Source organism: Diceros bicornis, chromosome 5, assembly GCF_020826845.1.
Source record: "Diceros bicornis minor isolate mBicDic1 chromosome 5, mDicBic1.mat.cur, whole genome shotgun sequence".
Classification (NCBI taxonomy): Eukaryota; Metazoa; Chordata; class Mammalia; order Perissodactyla; family Rhinocerotidae; genus Diceros; species Diceros bicornis.
This window is the reverse complement of record NC_080744.1, coordinates 63,080,990-63,100,927: the sequence shown is the minus strand read 5'-3', so window position 1 is coordinate 63,100,927 and position 19,938 is coordinate 63,080,990. Positions and strand designations below refer to the sequence as shown.

Here is a 19,938-nt window from a genome sequence, read left to right as displayed (position 1 = left end):
GCTACAAAGGGTCTGTCATGCTGGATCGTCCAAAACCTGATGTAAAGAGACAGTCCGGGGATGCTGAGGAAATGGGGCACATACCAAGGAGACTTATTGCTGGAAAAACCTCCTGTCTGTTTCTGGGCTCTTCTAATCATTTTGTGGAGCAAGTACCAATTTCAGCAGATCTGTTATAGAGTCCACAGACAAAATGGGCTAATTTTCTCATCTGGCGGATGTGGGAGAGCGCTGAGGCTGAGATCTGCATCCCTGGTTGAGCACAGTGTGCGGGACCCCTGTGGTGGAGTCCGGAGATAATGGATCATGGCTACTGCTTCAGGACGATGGTTCAGAGCATGGACCCTGGGGTCAGACATACCTGGCTTTCAGACCTCGGTTTGTCAAATAACTGAATGACTTCTGGTAAGATGTTCAACTTCTCCAAGTTTGTTTTTCATCTGTCAAGTTCACATAATACTTGCTCCCAAGATTGTCAAAAGAATTAGAAAGAACGCAGGTGGAGTCCTTTTGCAAGAGCCTGCCTGTGGGCGCTCAGCCACTTTAGCTGTTAGCATCACCGCCATGGCCTGGTCTTTGACTTTGGAGAGGGAAGGCTACCCAAGGCTACCTCCTACCAGAGGAAGAGCACTCCAGGCTGTCTCGGGGCAGGGATAGGATCTTCTCACCTCTGCTATCTTGGCAGGTAGCATATGACAGGTAGAGAGGTGTTCAATAAGTATTTAGTGAAAACAACTGCGTGACCTTGAGCTAGTTACTTCAACAGCGTTTTGTTTTCCCATCCACCACCAGAGTCAGGCTCTAAGTCATGGCAAGTTGTAAATGAGGTTTAGTTTGAGGAACGCCTACAATGGTTCTTGTTCCCTCTCCTGACTCCTAAACTAAGACTATCAAGAGACACCAATCCAGAACGATAGTTTGTTGTACCCAGACACTGAGAACTCTGAGCTCACGAGAAGCTGCCTGGGGAGTTTCTTCTGGCGGATATTTCCACATGGAGGCAGTGCCTCTCTATGTGGCCTGCTGGGTTGAGAAGATACACTCTCCTCCAGATTACCCTGCCCCACCATTGACAGGACTGGGGAATTTGTTGGAGGCCTCCCACTCTATATTTGAATTGCAGAGATTTAATTCCACTGCTGTTAAAAAGGAGACAGAATAACAGGCATTAAATTAAAATCATGTACTTTTGCCAAGACCCCCCCACCACTGCCTCACCCCAGGGATTTAGTTCCTTCTCTAGTCCCCAAAGAGATTAACGTTCTTTACTAGATTCTCTAAACTGACATGGAGCAGCCATTCTTAGCTCAGTGATTTCACCAGGTGCTGATGAGAACACAGCAAAATTCCAGGAAGATACGGCTCTCCCAGGCGGCAAGCTGAGGTGCAGCGAGCCTGCGTTGCCTAATCAGATCCTATCTGCGTGTTGACCATTGGTTCACAAGCTGCTTTATTTCTGATCCTTCACAGGACTTTTTCCACTTTTGCTGCTCTCTTTGCTACTGTTCCTTGATGGTTTGCTTTGCAGTCCTGCTATTGCACAAAACCCTTCTACTCATAGAAAAGGATTAGCAAAATTACACAGGGTTGCTGCTATTTAACATTCAGGAAATGCAGCATACACACGCCAGTTACCAATCATGCTTACCAGATGGTAAATGGATCTCTTTCCACCAGAAAGTGAGCAGCAAGCATTCAAATTCATCACCACTACAACATTTAGATTCACATCCGTCTTCAGTTTGACAGCCTTAATGAGTTAGTATAATGAAAATCAATATTTTATCCCTATATTGCTAACCATTTGTAACAGTTACAATAATGCAGATTTGGGATTAAAAAAATTGTCATTAAACAAAATCTCACAACTTGCCATTTTGATATACTCTGTATCTATACATATTTTTTCAATACCTCAGAGTTCTGTATTTGGAATGGGCTAATGGACACGGCACATGGTAGGAAGAATAAAAATCTAGCAGCTGATGTTGGTGTCTATATATATTTTTTAACACCATTGCTTTGGTAGTTACCTTTTATTAGTTTATAAAAAACTTTAAGATCAACTAGTTGTCTCTTATCTGACTGTATTATGAGGTAATTGAAGCCTATGGGATGGAGTATGTTCCTGATGCTACAATGGCAGAGCCAGGGAGCCCTGTCTGCTGAGTCCCAAGTCTAGATTTCTGCCTACCTAATGTTCCCTAAGGATCTCTGAATTTTGGCCTCAGCTGGTTACCAACAAATTAAGTGGCAACACTAGCTTGTTCAGTTTCTATGCACTTAGAGTGAAGAGTGGTTGTTATGGGCTGAATCGTGTCCCCCCAAAATCCATGTTGAAGTCTTAACCCCTAGGACCTCAGATTGGGACAGTAGTTGTAGATAAGACCTTTCAAGAGGTAATTCAGGTAAAACAAGGTCATATGAATGGGCCCTAATTCAGTATGACTGGCGTCCTTATAAGAGATTAGGACACAGACAACACACAGGCAGAGGGATGACCATGTGAGGACACAGCAAGAAGGTGGCCATCTGTGAGCCAAGGACACGGCCTCCAAACCTGCTGACACCTTGATTTTGCAGGTCTAGCCTGGAGAATTGTGAGAAGATAAACGTCTGTTGTTTAAGCCACCGTCTGTGGTATTTTGTTATGGCAGCCCTAGCATATACAGTGGTCCATATTGGAAGAAAATGTAGAATTTACATTATATTTTTCTCTATAATGGAGACATTTGTTATTAATTAGGGCTTGTTAGTTTTAAGTAACAGAAATCAAATCCAGCCAACTTAAGCACACATAGGGAATTTATCCTAAGCAGACTAGTTTCTCACAAAACCAGAGTGGAAGGCAGCTGGCCTCAGAAATGCACTGGATCCAGGGCCTGAAGCACTGTCAAGATTCTGTTTCCATCTCTGCTCTTCACTGTGTACCTGCTTTTTTTATCCATCCCAATTTCGGATTCCAGGGGAGGAGACTGACTGGCCCAGCTTGAGTGAGGGACTCACGCCTGGTCTGAGTCACGGCCAGAGGAAGTAGGGTCACATGGCACACAGTGGCCGCCAGAGTCCTGTGGAGACGAAGGAGGCATCCTCAGGAAAGGAAGGCCCATCAGGCTACGGAATAAGTCCTCCGTAGCCTGGAGGGTCTGTCCTCTCTCAAGGGCAATGGGGAAACATAGAATGGCTAATGTATGAACAGTTTAGCTACAAAATCAAAGCAAGAGCAGCCTGCGCCCTCATCCAGACCAAGAACTGCTTACGACCTTACGGCTGTTTCCCAACTGAGGATGACAGAGAAGGAAGAGATGCCAAAAATGTTGATTAGCAGCCTGTCAAAATACGTGCACCCATCAGCTGGAAAAAAGTGGTCAGTGATCAACTGGAATTCCATTAAACAAATGCTGCAGAAAGTTTAAATCCAAAAAATAATGTGCAATGAAACATAACATGAAGCCAGACTGGTCTCTGGTTTTATATGTACTTGGGAGCCTAAATCATCACTCTCTGAGAAGAAGTAGGGGAAAGGATTAAATAAATAATGCTTATTGTTTGGAAGAAGATGCAAGTATAGGAAATGCAGGAAGGATGAACTTTCAAACAAATCTAAATCAGGTAAAAATGGTTACCAGCCTGAATTAGCAGCGGAGAGGGCATCCTCACGGCTGGCATGGCACCTTGTTCTTGCTCACGCTACTTCCTCCCCTCCTTCCACTTGGTGTTCAGGCTTGAAGCCTCTGCTGAGGCTCTATCTCCTTCAGAACACCTTCTCTGACAGACCACATGCTGTGGCATTTCATTTTTCTGAAACTGTTTTCTGGACATTGCGTCCCCCATAGACTAAACCTCCTTAGGCGTAAGGCCTATGTAAGATACTCTTCCCCACTTTGTCTTCAAGGGCCTGATACGCCTTCAATGAACATTTGTTGCCTGACTACTTGTCGTGAGCTGAACAGGAAATGATGGTCAGAAATCTGCTTGCTGGGCTCAAATAATCTTAGAATAATTAGAGAAGAAAGAGAAATATCCAGGACATTCCTTTTAAGATAAAAACTTTATTTTACAATTTTATAAAGCAGCTTTACATTAAGCACAAACAATCCATTTACTTTGTATAGAAACAAAATACCTTTCCATCTGCAAAAAATCAAGTTTTGCTGTATATAAAACTAACATGTGCACATTGTGCTTAAACTGCAAAGTCTGTACAGCTTTACAAAGGACCACCCTTCAGAAGGGCATCCTGTAAACACTTTATTGCATATTTAACACATGGTATATAACCCACATGTACAATGGAGGAGAAACAAGAAAAACAATTACAAGGAGGATGAAAATAGCAGCTTTCAGTGAAAGTTCGCACACTGACAAAGAAAAAGGACTGCCACATTTAGAGAGTTGTGCTTGTATGTCATTTCTGTATTTGCTCATGTACACTGGATGGTTTTTGGATGAAGCCTTTATGTACAATAACTCCTAAAGGGTCAAACTTGACCTTTATCTGGAAACTTTTGGCTGGTTTTACAACTGAAGTGGCAATAGATTTAATTTAACATCAAAGCTAACTCAAGATAAGTGTAAAAAACTAATGTGCATAATCTCGAAACAAAGAAAAATTTAAAGAAATAAAACAAAATAAAACTTTTAAAATACCTTCTCCATTCTAAGCTCTGAGTAAGTAAACATTTTACATGATTTAAAACCCTAGAAAACTCTGTAGGTGTTTAGGAACAAAAATGCAACAGATGGTCTTGGGCAGTGTTCCTCCACGTATGCCCCAGCTCATCTGCAGCAGAATTACCCAAATGCTCGTCAAAAACGCAGATTATCACACTTCACAGGCAGATTTACTGAATTTCTGGAATCTGTATTTCAGTAAGCTCCCAGGTGATTCTGAGGCATCCTCAAGTTAGAGAACTACTGGTTTGTACTGATGGTGCTGCTATAGGTTCAACTCACCCTCTTAGAAAATTCTGGGACCACAAGAAAAACCAAGGTGCTGTTGCAATGTGGAAGGCAGTGTGAAACCAACAGCAATGAAAGACCAATGCCATTTCTAGATCAAAAGTCTTTCCTTATTCAGTGGAAAAGCACGGCCACATTGTTAAGGCACTGATATTTGTCACAGAAACAGTACCATACTGTTTTCACTAATTCCCTTAATCTGAAGTACCAGTATGCAAACACAGGGCAGAAGTCTGGACCGTTCTAAATAATAACAAATATGATGAAGTAAAAAGTGGTTCCAGATTGGAGAAAATTTATTTTTGAGCACTGAAATTAAAAAAGAAGGAGTCCAGATATTCTTGTTGAGATATCTAATGTATAAGAACTACACAGGTCAAAAGCTAGGGGGAACCTAATAACCCACAACTGTCTTGTTGTGGGCAAAACAGAGTGGTGGTCATATAAACTGGGAGTTTAAGCTTACTTTTCCGTGGCCAGTTTAATACTGTCTTCAGTGTAGATCTATATTGTCTTCTTCACTCTTGCTCCCTGTGCCACTAATATACATATTTTGCATATCTATAACATTCATATATATGTATGTATTTTCTGCTTTCTAAGTAGTGTTGGTAGCGTGAGTTCAATTAACATGTAGTGTGTAGGCAGGTGCCCGCGTGGCTCTTGATGTGCATTTATTATAGGTCACAGACAAACTGCACTGTGTTTGTCAGACGCAGTCCCCTGAAAGTGTGGCGTCTCATATCTCCAATCTGTAAGTTATAGACTGACTTAGTGTAAAACAGAAGACAGCAAAATCAACCTCCCTTGGTTTTGATCGAATGACTGAAGCCCTATAGCAGACACTGCCCAGCGTGTGAGGGCTATGGAACTTATTTATGTGAGGTATAGTGGGATGTAAAACCCAAATAAAGGTCTGATTACACAAGTACAGCAAATGCAGTAGGATCACTTCTATCCAATAGCTGAAATAATTTAAAATTGAAATTGCAAAGGAAAAGTCAATGGTTTGAAAAGTTGATGACCAAGAACGATCTAAGTAGGAACAAAACCTGCTATGATTCTTGTACATAATATTTGACCTAGTATTTTTCCGTAAAGGGGAAAAAAGATCCTAAAAGGGCAATGGTAGTGGACTTATCAAAATTACTAGCTCCTTCCCAAATTTAGGTTTATAATAAAATTTCTCAAATGTCCCAAAAATGTGCCCCCAAAATAGACAAAACTCTTGAGTGTAGCCTGAAATGAAATACAAAAGTCTAGATAGCGACAAAAAGAAACCATCACAATGGGGATGGGGGAGGGATAGACTGATTATCAAACCTTTACTGATTGTAGATCAAGTTTCATAAAACAGATAACATTTTTGTAATTTCTTGTGCAGTCAACAAGTTTCACTTTAGTTGTGCTTACATTATATAACTGTGACGCCTGAACACTGGCTGTATTTTTAATTTACACATTTCAAGAAAACCATAAATTCAAAATATTCTTCATATATAATAAATTGAACAAATGCTCATTCACCCCCAAGAAATTAATCTATAGAAAAGAAACATCATTTAAAAAAGTTTCACACAGTCCACTATTCAGGCTACAAATACATATTTACTGTATTACAGCACATTATTTGTTTAAAGTCTGCTTTCAACATAAACATAAATAATCACATTTTAAAAGAGCCCCATACTGTCTTCAGATAAGTGCTAGACAGTTGGCCAGTAACAGCCGCTTACCATGATCCTCCCCAAACTGAGAGGGGCCGGCTATCTGTGGAACTGTACAGGGTGACAAGCAAGGCAGTTAAACGTCTTTGTTCAGCCCATTGACTAAACACTTTTCTGCTCTAAATGCCACCTACATTTCTGCTCTAAATGCCACCTAAATACCCAACCCACGGAATGCAATTATCTCAGAAGACTGGTTTTAAAGATCATTTATCACTTTGATGTAATCCACAAAAACCTAGTATACTACCTTTTAAAATGTGCCCATGCTCTGCTGAGACGGAGCCCGCAGTTTCTGTGTGCAGCAGAGGCTGAGATAGCATTTTGGTTCTGAGCTCTAGTTGTGCTTCGCCCTGCCGCCTTTAAGGTAGCTTTTCCACCTCTTGACAAATTCTTTGAAGATTGGGGACTCATCAATGGTGCTGAGTAGCTGCAGCTGATTGATGTGGGTCGTGTGATAGTCCCAGCGGGCCAAGTTGGGGGCAATGCCAAGCATGAAGTGCCGGAGGTCATAGATGGTTCCTGAGCCCGTGTCGTACAAGGGGAGCATGGCTTTCAGGGATTCCATGCCCCGCTCATACAAGGACCTTGCTTCTTTCCCAAGCTTTTCCCCTGCGGTTTCTTTTAAGTCATACAGCCCAATTAAAGAATACATAAAGCCATTTAAAACAAAAGAGCTAGGTGTGGTTGGATATTCTTCATACCAGTCATGTTTATTCATGAACACAGCTTTAACTCCATGTTGCTCTGACAGAAACTTGTAAGGGGCTGTTGCCCTTAAAGCTGAATTGAGGAATATATGGTCTTTTGTTAACAGATAGGCCCTGACTAATGTAGAAATGGCTTGCCCTTGGGCCATGGCAGAGTACCACCCTGGCTCTAAAGACTTGAACCCTTCCCCTAACTTACGGGTCACCATTATTGGCCAGCCACCTTTCTCATCCTGGTTCCTTACCAGCCAATCACTGGCAGCAAAGAATGCGGCCATGTGGGCTGTGGTAGAGATGGTAATGTTGTCGAGGAATCCTTTCCCTTTTGCAATCAACCTAACCACCTTCTTGGGCATTATTTTGGTTGGCTTGACAGCTTTTGTGTTGGAAAGACCCACTCCTTTCTTGAGGTCAGTGACCAGGTCCCTGGTAACCGTGCTCCATGAAGTTCTGGGCCCAATGCCATAATATATGTCTCTTTCTTTAAAAGCAATTAGCTGGGTATTTGAGACATAATGTACAGTGAAGAGTTGATTCTTTTCTGTGGTCTCTAGAACCACGGACACACTTCCATTTGTCAAGAACTTGAGGTCAAATGAAATAATAAAATCTTTTGTGTTCCCCAGTTGCAAAGATACACCTTCACTGGTTTCTGTAGGGGGAAAATATACCAACAAAGACTGGTTAGAATAAAAGCTGTTTGTATTTAAAACTTAACTGCAATTCATCCCTGACAACCACTGACCATACAAATTTAAGACTTCAATATTTTATGTGCCAGATCGTCATCATTATTTTTTTTACTAAACTAACCACAAACAAATGAGAGAATTGGTGAGGCCATGATAGCTTGTGAGCATCAGGCCAAAGCTCTTACCTTTTGACCTGTCTAGTTTACATTAGAGGGTTAACAGAGCAAATGGCTAAGGTATTGTTGATCAAACTGCCTTTTCTACTAGATCAAATGCTACCTGATCAACAATCAATGACTATTCTAGTATATTCATTCTGCCAAAAGAAAAAAATAGCCAAAAGCTGGCTCAGCACATTATATTGTAAGAGAGAAGCTAGAAGGAAAGAATGGCTATATGTGAATTTAAAAATTTTTATTTAATTAACATTTAATAAATATTTACTATGTTCTAAGTGCTTTTTACATATTAACTCATTTAACCCTCATAAAAATTACCAGAGCAGGTGCTACTATTACTCTCAATATACAGATGAGGAACTGAGACACAGAGAAGTTAAGTAACTTGCTCAAGGTACAAAGAGTTGAACCCACGCTGTCGGGTCTGGCTCCACAAGACACGCTCTTAATCACTATTTGCTGCTGAAAATGATAGGTTTGTTTTCAGATATTTGCTGGAATTGTGAATAAAGCATCTGGAAATTAAGGGATACTGGGGGAGGTGGAGAGAGAAGCACAGGCTTTGGAGTTAGAAAAACAAAAACCTTGTTTGAATTCTTACTCTTCCAGTTACTAGCTTTGAGATGTTCAATAAGATATACCTCTTTGGGCTTCAGTTTCTTCACATGTAAGGTAGAGATAATATTACTTTGGAAGATAATTGTGAGGATTAAAAAAGGAAGATAGTGGCTTGGAACATGGTAAAAAATGATAGTGATTATTATCATTATTCTGAAGCCACTGGCTTCAGAGGCTGATAAAATAGTAAAAGCTGTTTTATCTGGCAAGTTATCAAATGAGAAATTTCTCTTGCATATCTGTAGTGAGTGCAATGATGGCTGACTCCCAGAAAGACGATTTCTAAATACTGCTGGTCTAGATTTACCAGGAAAAGAAGCTGAGCACATTAAAACCAGACAGCAGCAACAGCAAGAACAAGCACAACAATGACGATAACTACATGTAATACAAATTCTAAAATATTAAAGGTAAATATGAATATCTTGATCTTTACAGAGCTTTCAAAACACATTCACATGTATCATCTCATTTGACCCTTTCAATAACCTTCTGAGGCTGGTAGAGCAGGAATCACTACTTCCATTTTAGAGATGAAGATATGGAGGCCTTGCAAGGTTAAAAGGTTTGCCCAAAGCCAAACACTAATTAGTGGGAAACAGAGACTAGAAACCAGGATTCCTGGACCCAAGTTCAAAGACTGTAAAAAGGAATGATATAGGAAATGGCATCCTCAGGAGAATAATCAGTGAGAAAGTTATTTCTCTTAAGTATAGCCACAGAATCAGATCTGCTTTGAGGAGTCCTTGAGAAAATCTTTAGCGTGTCACCAGAAGCAAAGACTGGAAATGTGAACTGATGATGGTGTTTACAGGGTGATGAGCTCGGAGAGTATTAGCAAGTTGAGTTGACTGTTTAACTCTCCCAACACTGGATTCTACCAGTGTGAATATAATTGACCCAAGGCTCTTAATTACTTCATTTGGTGGAACAGACAATTATGGAAGTTGTAACAAGAATGAGAACATCGTGATAGACTTAATGCGTCAAATGATGCTTTGAGTAACTTTTAAAAAAGTGATTTCAGAAATATACTTCTAATACACTAAAAATCCATTTAATCTGGAAAAATGTAAACAGGCAATCTCTCTCTTAACTAGCATTTTTCTGCATCTATAGTAAAATGGAATCTGATGCTCAGTACAACATCGCTAAAACACTGCAGGATTCTGAATTGACTTGTGAATCACTCTAGATTAAATTATATTCAGTAGAGCAGACTATCTTGAGTGCTACTTATTTTTTCATTCTTAAGGTAATGCCTCATTAATCAGACAATATTATTAACTATGACATCCATTCTCACCAAACTGGATCACAATGACCCATCTTCAGAAGTCCAAATGGGAGGAAGCTGAAGAAGTACCCATTTTCCTCCCAGAATTCCACTGTAATTTTCACTTTATGTATAAAAATCCAATGAAATGATATGGTTCAATCAATCACTTTATGTCTCAACATAACAGATTAGTTCAAAGAACTCAGTCATGAACGATGTCACGAAATATAACCTTTTAAAAAAGCACTATTAATTTTTCTACAACCTTAACACCACCAGAGGGGGTTACTGAGCCACAAAGAAGAAGAGACAGAGAAGTCACAACTGCCAATTTAAATCAGTCAACCAACAATTGTAATCTTCGCAACAATCTTATGAGATAGGTCTTTTAATTCCCATTTTATAGATGTACGGAGAGGTTAAATAACCTGTCAACATCACTTAGGATATGAATGGTAGCAAATGGGATGTGACTATGGTTGTGGCAACCACCTTGGAAATATACTAGGCAAGGTCCTGAGCTCACTGGAGGTCTTATGCTATCTGGAGACCCCTGCTTTAAATCTACTAATAGAAAGTTTTGAGTTTCCTAATTGTTTGAAATTAGGCCCCTCCCCTCTCTGAGCAGTCATTCCCAGGTGTCACTACAAGTGTGTATTTTTGGTATATGTGTACATGTACGTTAGGCAACAAAGGATGATTAAGAATAGTCTTTAAATCAATGTTTTCACATACAACACAGACTGTTATCATTCATTCATTTAATCAGCAGGTTTACTATGTGGAGTGAGAAGAGGCCCTACTCAGAACCTCCAAGAACACTGAGAGATAGGGGTCAGGAGAAGAGCAGCTCACAAGAAGCCTGAGAAAGAATGGCCACAGAGAGACGATCAAGTGAGCCCATGGAAATGAAGTGAAGAGAGAGCCTCAGGAAAGGGAAAGCTAATTTAATCTAACAGAGTAGTATAGGTATAAAGTTTCAGTTCATTCCATCTTAAAATTAGGAAGAGGAACAAAACATTATTTAACAAATAAAACAATAAAAAATATGTGCAGACCCATGTTATGGTTCATTCCTCTAGATAATTTTGTCCCCTTTCAGGGGAAAAAATTCAAAGCCAAAAATAAATAAATAGAGCCAGCCCTGATGGCCTAGTGGTTAAAGTTTGATGCGCTCTGCTTCAGTGGCCTGGGTTCGTTCCCTGGTGCAGAACCACACCACTCATCTGTCAGTAGCCATGCTGTGGTGGCAGCTCACATAGAAGAACTAGAAGGACTTACAGCTAGAATATACAACTATGTACTGGGGCTTTGGGGAGGGGAAAAAAAAAGAGAGAGAGAGAGAGGAAGATTGCCAACAGATGTTAGCTCATGGTGAATCTTTCCCAGCAAAAATAAATAAACAAACAAACAAACAAAGAAATAAAATGCCAAGAGCATTCAGGCTCTGGTCCTCCAGAGCCTCATCTCACTTAGGCCTATGCTTTTATGTACAGTCATGTGCTGCACAATGAAATTTCGGTCAACAACCGACCACATATACAATGGTGGTCCCATAAGATTAGCATCATATAGCCTAGGTGTGTAGCAGGCTATACCTTCTAGGTTTGTGTAAGTATACTCCATGATGTTCGTACAACAATGAAATCGCCTAATGATACACTTCTCAGAACATATCCCCATCTTAAGTGACACATGACTATACAAGTCCCAATTTCTTTTCAACAGTGATTCTCTGAATTGATCTCCCGTGAGGTCTATATCCTCTAAAAAGCCTCATCTCCCATACCTATGCCTTAATAAAACAGTCTCACCTCTGTGATTTCCTTCTCCTGCTCTGAGCAACAACTCCCACGTAACTCCAACTCACTCTCTCTCGTACACTTGTATTGAATTCAACGCCAAGCACACCCAGGGCATCAAAACCACCACCCATTCCCAGCTAGCACACTCCCACCAACAGGGAGTTCCAACTGTGAGTAGCTTGTGTTCCACTGGCAGAATGACTGTCGCAGAGTTCTCTCCTCCATATGCTTAAAACCACCCTAGGAAGTAGTTGTATCTCCAGCTACTGGCTGCAGAACAAAGAGCTAAAGTGAGGATCCCTCACTTAGTATGAGGGGATCTATCTTTTCTACTACCCAGGACATCCAACAGTGCACAATGAAATCTATTGCTCTAAATAGGATAGAACTCAAAAGATTGTTCTAGAAAACTTCCCAGCACTTGAGGAGATCAAGATGAGGACTGCTGTTTTCCACCCTATTCAGACAACATTATTAATTAGTGCAGGAATAAGCTCCTGGGTTCAACCCAAAGCAAATGTCCTTTTGCTTAGTCTAATCATTTCCTGCTGCAATAACCTCTTAGGTATCACAAGCTAAATATTCTTAAACATGTCCACGTCCTTTCTGACCTAGCCACGTCTGCTGTTTTACATTAAGCGAAGATGCTCTATGTGCTGGAATATCACAGAATGCTATAGGAGAAAAGAAGTTCTAGTCACAGAATAAAAACTAAAGGTCACCCATTATTTGCACTGCATTAAGCACTCATAAATCCATTACTTAAGGCCATCTAGAACGAGTAGATTTGTATCGTGGCTTTCAAGGTCTGTGAATCACACAGTCATCAATAAAGGACAAGGAGAGAATACAGAAGAGGTCTGACAACCTTTTCTCTCTTTTTATTTACCTTCTGCAAGGTTAGGGGGAGGAGGGAAGCGTTCTGTTCTTGACAACATTTCCCCAAAGAGAATTAAGCCTGAGGTGCTAACTAAAATTATTTCATTGTCTTTTTAAGTAATGGACTCATTAATTCTCATGGATATTGATTAGTGGAGAAAAATACATTACATCCTAATTAATGAGACTGTCTTAGTAAAAGGGGAAATGTTGCATAAAGTTAATTTGATTTTATAAATGATTTTATTAATGAAATGGTTTTGTATGAAGTTTGAGATAATCTAGTACATTAACAAAATTTAATATGGGAAGCAGGCCTGGTTGGTAATGCTGTATTATCTTGAAAAAAATAAAAAGCTACTGGTAAAAAATAGGCAAAGGAAAGGAGGGCTCTCTCTATAAAGAAAAATTTCTACCATAATGCAAAATAGTTTTAAAATTAAAGAATAACTACTGTATTGAAATATTAAAATAAACCAAGGAACTTCATTCCTGTGAGATATAGATCCCCGGAAGAGACACACACCATGCAGTAACCTGTATCTTAATATTCAATCTATGGCTTGGCTCTTCACATAGTAAATTTTCCTTTTATAACCTTAAATTTTTAGCTGTTCCTTTTTTAGCGATTTCACTTGTGTGACACCATTTGTTTCTTTCCATACATAATATAAAGGATCTGTTAATGTGTTTTTAAAACCATAAAAGCAATTTTAAGGGAGTTATCAGGTGCTATAAATCAACATAAAATTAGCAGACACATATTATACATCACTTACCTGGAGCAAGGAACTGTTTAACATTGGTGAATCTAGACTTATCAGCCACACTGGCCACAAAGCAACCCTTTGGCACGGTCCAGTCATTCGCCTTGCTGTTTTTGTCCCTGTCTTCTGCTGTCTCATATACCTCTGTGTGAGGGGGTTTCTCAGTTAGATTCTTGCTGTAATGACTTAACCCATACTGTGCAATCTGGATTGGGTAGAAATAGCCTTGAGGTCCCCACTGGGTAGATAAAGGTACACCTATAAAATAGAAAAACAAAGTAAATAAGCAAATCCAGACATTTGCAAGCCTATTTTGAACACTACTCTTCACTGTTTTACTTCTAGGGGACTTTATAGGGTTATCAGCAACTTTTGAGCATCCTTATTATACTATTTACCTAACTACTAAAAACTAGTACCAAATTAACCAGATACGAAAAACAAAATTAAGTGTTCATTCACTCTCATTCATTATTTGCTAATCGACAGCAATGCAATGCTGTAGAGTATCTTTTAAGGACTAATTTTTTATGTGTATTACTTTTCTCATAGCTACAGATATCATGTTTCATAATCCTGTTCACACATTCAAGTTTTGCACAATTTAAATACATGTAGATAATGTCACCACAATTTTATTCTAGAATATTAATCCTGAAATTTTCTTAAAGATTTGTACTTAACAATCAAGTTAATTACATACTCATCTCTCCCTCCAATGTCAAGATGTTGCCTAATAGCTGTATCATCTGATAGTTAAAGTATTTTCTTAAGAAGCCAGTTATGACTAGGCAACTTAAACTATCAACACAGCTTGTGTTCTTTTTCATATCTTTCATGTCAAAATGTAATTCTTAAAAACGAGGAGTGGTTTTTTTTTTTTTTTTAAATGAATTAAAGTTTTATATTTAACCATAGATTCTTGAAATAATTCTTAACGGATTACCTCTTGTCAAATTCTAAGCAAAACTTTTAAATGTTTGGTATCAGTAGTAATTTCCCACATGAGAAATACAGTAATACCACATTGCACAGAATACTATATGGTTGCATCATAGTGTACGTGTTGAGAGAGAAACTCCTATCTGTAGCTATAAAATAAATTAACAAGCATCAGATGGGCACACCGCAGAAACTGGGAATCTATAAAACTGGATGTGTTCTGATGTAGTTTCAAAACAGTTTAAGGAACTTGGGACTACGTAGGCTAAGAAACCTAGGCTACAGATAAGCTTCTTAATTTCTGTATTCTTTCTCCAAGGGGCACTTTTTTTTTAATTCAAATGGAATTATTGTCACTTAATAAAAGGCAGGTTTATGCAATCTCATTAAAGATGAGCGATAAATACAATAATGTGCAACAGGCATAAGAACTGATAGACTGATCAATGGAACAGAATAGTAGGCCAGAAACATACTCTAGTATTCAAAATATTTTAGTATAATGATAAAGATTGCATCATGAATTAATGGGGAAAAGAGGAGATTATTCAATACATGTTAGGGAAAAAATCTAAAATTAGACCCTGACCTTGTACCATTTACCAAAATATAAATCAATTTAGCTGGACTAAGAAGTTAAATGTAAAAAAACAAAGCCACAAAACTACTAGAGAAAGTACAGACGAACAGTTGATCATGGTGTAGCAAATGACTTGCTAAGCATAAAAGGAAGAAGTAAAAAAAAAAAAAAAATCCCTAAGTTTAGTAAATAGAACTAAAAACTTCTAAAACTAATGAATCATAAGTAAAATGAAAAGTCAAATTCAATTTGGCTTTCTGGTTAATCCTAGGTTTGAGATACAAATCCCAGAATATACTAATTATACCCATAAGGAACCCTCACTGCTCCAGGTTTGAAAGACAATGAAAGACAATACATAATAGACTCCAGGAGTTCAGTATAAATTCAGAGAAAATGGTGTCTATGTATTGTCTTTTCTGAGGACTTTAAACCTCCATCCAGAGATGATATCTGGCTAATCTGGCACCAAGACTGCACCGGTACATTGATGGGCTCATTGGATGATCTCTCTCCCTTTCCCATCTCCTCTCATAGGATAATAACTGTGTATTTTAATGCAAAATTTCTGGAGATGCTGTGCCTTGAGTTTACTGGTGAGAATTTTAGATTCTGAGGCAGGTTAATGGAATAATCCTATTTGATCAGGTATGATCTTATTGAAGCCCTTACATCACACCATCTAGAAAGGTGCCCTAGGTTCAGACTTAACCTGTTCTGCCCTGCTAAGACAGAGTGATGAAAGGTCTCTTGATAGTAAGCTATCTATGTATCTGCTATATAATTAACACCTACAGTTTCTTATTCCTCAACACAGTTAAGATAGAAAAATGCAGTGGAGCAGACAGATACCAACCTTCAACCCCACTTATGCACTTGACTCTGTCTCGGACTTCCACATTGTAGCCTTCAAACGACATAAACACACCATCAGGGTGATAAGGGGCTCTCTGTGCATAGACTTTGGAATAGCTATGAGAGAATTCAAACCGATCATAGCCATCATACTGAACCACTTTTCCATAAACGTCAAAATATTTCTCTACCCAGGTGAATGGAAGAAAGACTTCATTCCCCTCTCGTCTCCCTTTAATTGTGTGTTCATCATTTATGAGACAGTCGATTTCTTCATATTTGAGCCCTAACACCTTGCTTCCCCCATTGCTATTGAAGCCTCCAACGACAGGCGGTGCTTTCTGCTGTTCCTGAGGGAATCCCTCCTCAGACTGTCTGGCCATGTGGTTCACATAGTTGTTACTCTCAGATGCTGCCGCTCTTTTTTCCAATCCATCCCCTCTGAAGCCACCACTCAAATGCCGTGGAAACTGGATCGCTTTGTCGCTGGAACACTTATTCCACAAGAGTACTGTGACCAAAGTGAAGAGTGCGCAGATGATAATCAAAGTCTTATAGTTGACCCGAGCTGCCAAGCAACGCATATTCAGACCATACCTATGGAGGCAAGAAAAAAAATCCATGAAAGATGTACTGCTGACATCTCATAGGATAAGGTGTTCTTTATTTTTTTTATGTTGAACATTAGGGAAATTTTATTAATTGTATGTAATCTGATCTGATATAAAACTACTGACTCAAACTTTTCAGCAGAAACAAAGAAAAGGCAAGAGGTGCTTCCCCCTCTTAAAATGCTCAGTTAGCATGATCTGCTAAAGCAGAGATTCCCAAACTTTCTCTGTTTGTGGCTCCCTTGGTATGTCAGTAATTTTTTCACAAAGCCCCCAGGCCAAAAGAAATACCTACTAGTTCCATTTATTAAGTAGTTGGGCCCAAACAACTTAATACATATTTCTCTCCTAACAACTTAGTAGCTGTTTGAAAAAACGTAACAGGTCTTGTCAAGGTAAACACTGACATCCATCTTGCCAAACCCAACAGTGAATTTTTGGTGCTCGTCCTACTTGACCTCTCAGCAGCATAATAGTCCATGACTCTTTCCTTCCTGAAACACTTTCTTCTCACGGCTTCCAGGGCCCCATTCTCTCTTGGTTCTTCTTATCTCCCACTGGCTGCTCCTCCTCAGTCATCTTTGATCATTCCTTTTCACCTCTCTGAACCTTAAATGTTGGAGTGCCTTAGGGTCCCAGGCCTCAGATCTCTTCTTTATCTCTATTCACTTGTAATCTCACCCAATCTCATGGCTTTAATTACAATTTATATGTGGACTACTCCCCAAATTCTATCTCCAGGCCAGACCTTCCTTCAGAACTGCAGAGATCTATATCTAAGTGCTGATCCAAGTAACTGACATCTTTCCTTGGACATCAAATGGACTTCTGAAACACAACATCCAAAATGTAACTCAGAATCTTTCTCCTCAACCTGTTACTACTTTCCTACTGCTCAGAGCAGAAATCTTGACTCCCTTCTTGCTCACCCCATGCCCAACCACTCAGGAAATCCTGTTGGCTCTACCTTCAAATTATACCCAGAATCTGACCTCTTTTTACCAACTCCACTGTTACCACCACATCAGAGCCACTGTCATCTTTCACTTGGAATACTGCAATGATGTCCAAACTGGTCTCCCTGCTCCTACCCTTGCTCTACTATTCTACCCCCAAGTCTATTCTCAACACAGCAGTCAGAATGATGCTTTTAAACATAAGCCGGATCATGTCCTTCCAGTCATGACGAGAGAAGAATTTGACGCTGTTGTCCCTGCTGGCCATATGGTGTACCAGCCAGCTGTGATTGCAATGCAAGCAGTCCCCAGGTGCCTGTTGCTGGGGTCACTGAGAAATACGGAAAATTATGGGTTAGCAATATATGGAATATTTCAGCCTGCTGAGAGTAAGGGGAGGAGTCTCATTGCTATTTGCTACAGTGGCTCTGTAATTTATTTTATGGTGTAAATCTACGACTACTTATTTTATTGTTTGTAATCCTCCCCACCTTTTTCCTCTCAATAAACCCTTTAGGCAGCAATGAAATTAAAAAAATCAAACCTCAAAATGAAAATGTTTAATGAAAAATTACACAGTGGATTTCTGTTTTTCAAGAATGTTGATAGTGAATGTATAATTCACTAATTTCTTTTAATTCCAAGAGAAGATAAACTTTGAGTCTTTGCATGTCTGAAAACAACTTTATTCTGCCCTCACCTTTGATCAATAGTTTGGCAGCATACAGAATCCCTGGTGCATACTATTTTCTTTTGAAATGTTGTAGGCAATATTTTACTGTCTTAAAGCATTAAGGGTTACTGATAAGAGATTTGATTTCAGTCTGACACCTGTCACTTTGTACATGACTTCCCTCTGGATCTTTTGTATATCCTAGAAATCCTGCAGCTTCACAAGAATGCGTTACAGCATATTTGAATCACTATTTCAGCACTTGGTGTGCCCTTTCAATATGAAAACTTGTGTTCTCTTATTCTTGTTTACAAGATGTAGCATCCTCTTGAGGCACTGAGTATACTTTTTTGTAAAGTTCTCTCTAAAGGATTAGCTCTGTTTTCTCCAGTGGCAATTTTTCTGGTTATTTTAGTTTCTCTTTCATGCTGTTAGTTTTCCTCACATGCCTGGTGATCTTTGGTTACTCATTCATATTAGGGCCTGAATGACTCATTAGCCAACAGATTTCCTCTGTTATTGTGAAGACGGTCTGTTTTTTGGCTAGACTGCTCTCCTGAGGGGGACTCTGTGGGCTAGGTACAGGCTGACTGACAGTGTTCCTTTAGGGTGCGTGGGTGGGAAGCCAGCAGGCACTCTAAATGCTAGAATGAAGATGGCTTTTTTCTTTTGTTCTGGAGACATAAGTTGTACTCCAGAAGCCTTAGCTTCTCCCAATTTCTCTAAGGAAAATCTGCCTGGTGTTTTGCCTGGGGTTCATGCCAGCTATCTGGAGTCCAAGTGCAGGGGTGAGAGAGGTACGGGAAGATAAGGAGAGGGTACAGTTGTGCCTGCTAGTACTCGAACAGAGATGCAGAAATCTGTTCAATTACCATTCTTTGGTAGTCTTCCTCTTTATTGTTATTGGTTTCTTCATTTCGTATTTCTATACTTTTACTACAGTTATATATATAGTATACTATATATATAGTATACTATACTTATACTATGCATTTTATTTCAATGGGGCGTCAGGAGGAAAAGGAGGCAAAGATATGGGTTTGATCCATCTTGGAATCCATAAACAGATTTTAAGAGCTGGAATCCAATAATGCACTTTTTGGCATTGGCATTATTACTATGAGAACATGTGTTGAATGCTGAAAAACCAAAGTGTGGTACAAACAAATCTTCAAAAATAGTGTATTTATAAATTGAGGATTTCCTTATATTGTAGTACAAACTGATAATACTAAATGGTGTTTATCAAAAAAAAAAAAGTCCTTCATTAAAAACACTTATGTGACAACATTTGAATCATTCCTCTCTGCTTATGAAACTAGGTTACCATTATGATGAGAGACATGATGGGAAAATCAAAATTAAAAACTTTCAATAACCTTGATGCCCAGATTTTGTTATCTAATACCATTCCTTACTGAACGCAATCAGGGCTTCTGAAAGAAATGGGTGATTCCAGGTCTGGGGCCTTGCCATGCCAGAAAACAAAACTTTCAAATCAATGGGATCATAATCCAGGGGATCAGAAAAGCAGTAAAGGATAGATAAAACAAGATTGGAAACATACAGATAATTGCTGAAGCTGGAAGATATGATGGAAGTTCACTATATTTTTCTCTACACTTTTGTTATGTTTAAACATTTCCATAATTTAAAAAATAGTGTTATAGAAAAAAGACACAGGATAGGAATCAGCCTGAAAG

At 39.2% G+C, this 19,938-nt stretch overlaps 1 protein-coding gene across 4 annotated transcripts in view; it reads right to left on the bottom strand.

Moving 5' to 3' along the window:
- Positions 1 to 4,030: 4,030 nt before the first annotated feature.
- The window catches only part of GLCE (glucuronic acid epimerase), a 134,925-nt gene continuing 119,017 nt past the window's right edge, over positions 4,031 to 19,938 (bottom strand). For all 4 annotated transcript variants that reach the window (XM_058541948.1, XM_058541947.1, XM_058541951.1 and 1 more), the window contains 3 exons: positions 15,997 to 16,592; positions 13,631 to 13,876; positions 4,031 to 8,051 (listed from right to left, as the gene is read on the bottom strand). In XM_058541948.1, coding sequence (XP_058397931.1) covers positions 7,027 to 8,051; positions 13,631 to 13,876; positions 15,997 to 16,579 — 1,854 coding nt within the window. In that variant the 5' untranslated portion in view covers positions 16,580 to 16,592 and the 3' untranslated portion in view covers positions 4,031 to 7,026. The remainder of the gene's footprint in view (positions 8,052 to 13,630; positions 13,877 to 15,996; positions 16,593 to 19,938) is intronic.